The sequence below is a fragment of the Dipodomys ordii genome, unplaced genomic scaffold (assembly GCF_000151885.1).
Source record: "Dipodomys ordii isolate 6190 unplaced genomic scaffold, Dord_2.0 Scaffold6, whole genome shotgun sequence".
Lineage (NCBI taxonomy): Eukaryota > Metazoa > Chordata > Mammalia > Rodentia > Heteromyidae > Dipodomys > Dipodomys ordii.
The window spans coordinates 6,175,768-6,181,518 of record NW_012267222.1 but is presented as its reverse complement, the minus strand read 5'-3'; the positions used below and the strand labels follow the sequence as shown (position 1 = coordinate 6,181,518).

General features: G+C 40.0%; 1 protein-coding gene across 1 annotated transcript in view; it reads right to left on the bottom strand.

Moving 5' to 3' along the window:
• The window catches only part of Kif1b (kinesin family member 1B), a 104,127-nt gene that overhangs the window by 58,110 nt on the left and 40,266 nt on the right, over positions 1 to 5,751 (bottom strand). The window contains exons 4-5 of the mRNA XM_013031786.1: positions 3,893 to 3,958; positions 204 to 382 (exon numbers count right to left, since the gene is read on the bottom strand). Coding sequence (XP_012887240.1) covers positions 204 to 382; positions 3,893 to 3,958 — 245 coding nt within the window. The remainder of the gene's footprint in view (positions 1 to 203; positions 383 to 3,892; positions 3,959 to 5,751) is intronic.

The window sequence follows — 5,751 nt, the reverse complement described above, 5'->3', positions numbered from 1 at the left end:
AAAAAAAAAAAAACTTTAGCAAAGTTCTAACCTGCTGAAGCAACACAACAAGGCAATGCAGGCTACGGAGCCCACACCTCTTGAGCCTAGCTCTTAGCCCCACAATTAAAGTCTCTTTCTTAGCTACAAATGTGGCTTTAATACCTTCACATGGGGCCTCAAACATGCCAAAACTTCAGTTATTATCCAATTTCTTATGGTACCTGGCTTTGTTCCCAGCATCCATGAGGTCAGCAATGTCTGTATAGGAAGTGACTGCCAGTTTGGACAGATCTTCCACATAGGGCCCAAGAAGTGGATGTTCACGCACACGCAAATTTCCCTTATTTTTCGGATTCAGCAAATCTCGTACTCTCTCACAGTAAATTTCCATGTAGCTCACCTAAGAACAAATTATTTAAGTGAATTAAATGAATTGAAACAAAGAAATCATATATAGTAAAAAGATATTTTAAACTTTTATAAAACCAGAGGTGGTGGCATATGTCTATAATCCCAGCACTTGAGAAGGAAGCAGAGGCAGTAGGAATGTGAGTTCAAAGCCTACCTAGACTACATAGGGAGGCCCTATCTCATTTAACAACAACAAAAAAAGACTTTTATAAAAAGCTCTATGCAAGCCAGGCGCCAGTGGCTCACGCCTGTAATCCTAGCTACTCAGGAGGCTGAGACCTGAGGATTGAGATTGAAAACCAGCCCAGGCAAGAAAGTCTGTGAGACTCCTATCTCCAATTAATCACCAGAAAACTGGAAGTGGCACTGTGGCTCAAGTGATAGAGCACTGTTCTAGAGCTGAAGAGCTCAGGGACAATGCCCAGGCCCAGAGTTCAAGCCTCATGACCAAAAAAAAAAAACCAAAAACACCCCCTATACAACCAGATACAGTGGTTCAAGATTATAATCTTTGCTACTTGAGAGGTAAAGCTCCAGCGATCATGATTCAAGGCCAACCCAGGCAAAAGTTTATACCTCCACTGATGGCTAGGCACAGTGGTATGTACCTGTCATACAGCTACGCAGGGAAGCACAAATAAGCGGAAAAGCAGATTGCTGCCCAAGCTGGTTCAAGCATAAAGTAAGACTCTATCTCAAAAAGAAAAAGGGGGTGGGCAGCATAGTGGCTCAAGTGATAGAGTACCTATCAAGCAAGAACCCTGGAGTTCATAGTCAGGCGCCGGTGGCTCACGCCTGTAATCCTAGCTAATCAGGAGGCTGAGATCTGAGGATCGTGGTTCAAAGCCAGCCCAGGCAAGAAAGACCTTGAGACTCCTATCTCCAATAAACCACTAGAAAACTGGAAGTGGTACTGTAGCTCAAGTGGTAGAGCGCTCGCCTTGAGCTGAAGAGCTGAGGGACAGCACCCAGGCCCCAGAGTTCAGGCCCCATGACCGGAACCCAAAAAAAAAAAAAAAAAAAAACTGGCGTTCAAACTCTAGTACTTTCAAAACTTCTGTCTTTAAAGACCAACAACCTTCAGGAAGTATGTCATAATTATGGTCTGCAAGACTGCATAGGTATGCACAGATATCACACGGTATACATAGGTTAAAACTAGTCTTCTGAATTTCTCATGAAGGAAAAAGAAGTAAATAGTTTACCTCTACACATAGTGGCTGCTACTTGCCAATGGCAGAGAAAAAAAAAAATATATATATGTATATTAATACCAACTTATTAATTACCAGCGGGTGTCTGCTTTCTTATTTTGTTTTTATGTAGTGGTAGGGACTAAATTGAGAGTGCTGCAAATGCTTGGCAAGCACTCTACCATTGGGCTACATCCCTAGCCCTAGTATATTTGTTTTAAAAGTATGTTACTACCTGTAATTGAGGTTTAAAGTGAGGTTAGAAATAGACAGCTGGGGCTGGGAAGGTGGCTCAGTGGTAGAGCGCTTGCCTTACATGCATAAAGCCGTGGTTTGATTCCTCAGCACCACATAAGCAGAAAAAATAAAAGCGGGAAGTGGCGCTGTGGCTCAAGTGGTAGAGCACTAGCCTAGGGCTGAAGAGCTGAGGGAAGTGCCTAGGCCCAGAGTTCAGGCCCAGAACCGGACCCAAAAAGAAAAAAGAAAGAAATAGACTTCTGTCAGTATTAAATCCTAGGAACAATATCAACATTCCAGAGCAAGAAAGGCAAAAGAGACCAGTAATTCATCTTTAAGATCGCATAATTACTATGACAGTGTAATCCACTGGAAGGCATGAAGACTGGTTGACAATGATAGCTAACTGAAGAAGACTCAAGACGGCACACTCCAAGAATTTCTGACCTGTCAGAAGAACCTTTCCTATCACAAGGATGAGTGCACCAATCTAAATCTTAACCTAAGGCAATTAAATTTTATCTAATCAAATTCCTTCCCTTTAATTCCATGCTTATCAAACAACCATCAGAGTTCTAACACAAGATTGTGCACAGAAAGGTAATACATTAATCTTGCAAATGTGAATATTCTGGCTTGGAAAATACTTCTTCCTTGTAAGAAAGTAACAAGCCAAATGGTGATTTCACCACACTATCCCTAGTAAGTTTCACTAACAGCCTGACTTTGTTGTTGTTGTTTGTAGGGGTGGGGATAAAAACTTGCTTGCTAAGCAAGTCCTCTACATACCACTGAGTTATATCCCCAACCTAAAGTTGAAGGATGGTTCTACCCCTAATTGATTTATAAAATCAGGCTTCTAAGTATAGAAGGCTCTCAAGTGCAGTAAATTCACCATAGTAGATCACATTATGATGCTTCTGCATCACTCAGTTACTTACAGGTATATAGTGTATGTAAAAGATATATGCTCCACATATATCTGGATATGCAATTTTAAATTCCACAGGCTCATTTATAGAGTACCTGAATTAGAACCTTATCTCTATTCATCCACCCTTGTCTTATAATCTCTGATCTTTTATTGTTAAAAATTAGTATGGAAAAATTGAATCTTGAAAGGTAAGTAATCAATCCATTATGAGAGCAGAACAGGACAACAAACACTGTCAGCTAGTCATCCCAGAAAGCGAAATGCTAATCATCTTTGTCCACTTAAAATTTGTACATATACTGATTTGTGGATATGTCTTGTTGGAAAATTTACCCCTTTTTCTCCAAGTATGAGGCTAAGAGAACTTAAATCACCTAAGTTGATAAATTTATTCTCTATAATATGAATCCATCCAAAGTAACTGACAGTACTTTCACTTCTGAACCAATCACCACAGACCCCACTTAGCAAATTCAATTCACTGCATACCACGACCTTCTAGCCATGGTTCTTAGGCACTTGGCAGACTTCAATAAATAAAACTGACAGATACCTTATGATTCTAGCAAGAGACTGACAATGACCAATAAATATAAATATGGATAATTTATGAAGTATTTTAGAATATGATGAGTACAGCAGGAAAAAAGAATATATTCCAATAAATTTTAAAAACTGTGACCACCAAATGTAAATACATATGCGTATAATTTACAAGATGGCCAACCACACTAATAAAGAAATTCAAACTTGGACAAGAAAAATGATGCCTTATCAAATTGTCAGAGATTAAAAAATGCACATGCTAAATGTTTTCAAGGGTACAATGGGGCTCATCTAGCTCTCTCACAGAATTAAAAACTAGTTATAGCATTTCTTTCTAAAAGGTCATTTGGCAATTTTCATGTATTATTTAACAACCAAGACATTTAGCAAAGGTAATGAGAGAAAAGAAATGCATAGACTTATGAGCAAAAACTTAATTTCAACATTATTCATTATAAGCAAAACTTAAAAATAGGCTAAAAGTACAAAACTGAGGGACTCAGCATCAGCACAGTTGTAACTAGGCGCCTCATAAAATAACAGAAGAGGGGAGTACAGAGACCCCAGGTCCAACCACAACTACACTCACCTCTACGGAGTAAGACATTTCTTCATTGCAGTTGTCGTTAATCTTCTCAAAGAGTTCTTCACACAACTAGAGAAGGATAAAGAGAGAAGGTATGAATGACCCAAATCACAGATTTACTCCATTATCCACAACCTCTCTAAATAGACATGTCATAAACTTCAAGATATGATTAATACTTTCAAGGAAATTTTTTTAAAAACACACCTTTGCACATGCTCTTCACATCTTATCTTTATTTGCCCAACAACAGAACCTTGCTATTGTTTCCTTTGAACAAAAGCCATGTTTGTTCTTTTGTGGGTTTTTAAAAATTCTTTCTGTCTGCCCGCCTCCCGGCCTGCCTGCCTGCCTGCCTTTTTTTGCAGGTCCTGGGTCTTGAACTCAGGGCCCGGGTGTTGTCCCTGAACTTCTTTTTTGATCAAAGCTAGCTCTTAACCACTTGGTCACAGCTCTACTTTGGGCTTTTTTGTAGTTTAGTGGAGATAAGAGGCTCATAGACTTTCCTGCCCAACTTGGCTTCAGATTGCAGCCTCCTGAGTAGTTAGGCTTATAGGTGTGAGCCACTGGCATCATCCAGTGGAAATACTCCTCTTATAAAGAAGCTGCATCATTGGCACATTGATTTTTGTTTGGGGGGGGGTCATTCGTGGGGCCTGAACTCTGGGCCTGGGAACTGTCCCTCAGCTCTTCAGCTCAAGGCTAGTGCTCTACCGCTTAAGCCTCAGAGCCACTTCTGGCTTTTTTCTGCTTATATGGTGCTGAGGAATCGAACCCAGGGCCTCATGCATACAGGCGAGTGCTCTACGACTGAGCCACCTTCCTAGCCTGGCATACTGGTTTCATAAAAATTGGATTCTTTGTGCTATACTCAAGTAACTGTTACTCTATAGTCAGTATTACATTGAATATATTTGCTTATTCTTCCTTCTTCCATTCCTGTGCCCCTGCTTTGCCCACCCCCCAAAAACAAAACAAAACATGTTTCCACTTCCTAGTATTCATTTTGATAAGCTGTATATTACTTGTTCAGAGGAGTTACACCTTTGGATTTTTCCCTATGTATTCCCTCTTTTAGTCAGCTTGTGTGTAAATGCATTGAGCCCTGTACATATTATCATACCTAGCTGGATTTTAATCTAGCTTCCTCATATGACAAAATACATGCACCATTTATCTCTCTGAGCCTGGCTTACCTCACTTAACATGATTTGTTCTGGGTCACAGTGACATTAATTTTTCTAGGTCTGGAAAATTATAAAGCTTAAGTTTCTTATTTAAAATACATAGTATTTTAATAAAAATAATTTAAAAAAACAATAAAAATCCTACTGAGCTTTGGTATTAAAACAACTATACATATTTCCTTTTGCCAGTCCTGGGCTTGAACTCAGGGCCTAGACACTGTCCCTGATCTTCTTTTGCTCAAGGCTAGCACTCTACTACTTGAGCCACAGCACCACTTCTGGCTTTTTCTGTGTATGTGAGGAATCCAACCCAGGGTTTCATGCATGCTGGCAAGCACTCTACCATTAAGCCACATTGCCAGGCCCAGCCATACATTTTAATAATAATCAAACATTAAGGTAACAAACTTTTGGAAAATGAGCTATATGTTTCTGATTTTCTAAATCTAAATATACCTTAAAATTCATCATAAGGGGCTGGGAAGGTGGCTCAGTGGTAGAGCGCTTGCCTTGCATGCCAGAGACCCTGGGTTTGATTCCTCAGCACCACATAAGAAAAAAGCCGGAAGTGACACTGTGGTTCAATTGTAGCGTGCTAGCCTTGAGCTGAAGAGCTGAGGGACAGCGCCCAGGCCCAGAGTTCAGGCCCCACGACCGGACCAAAAAAAAAAAAAA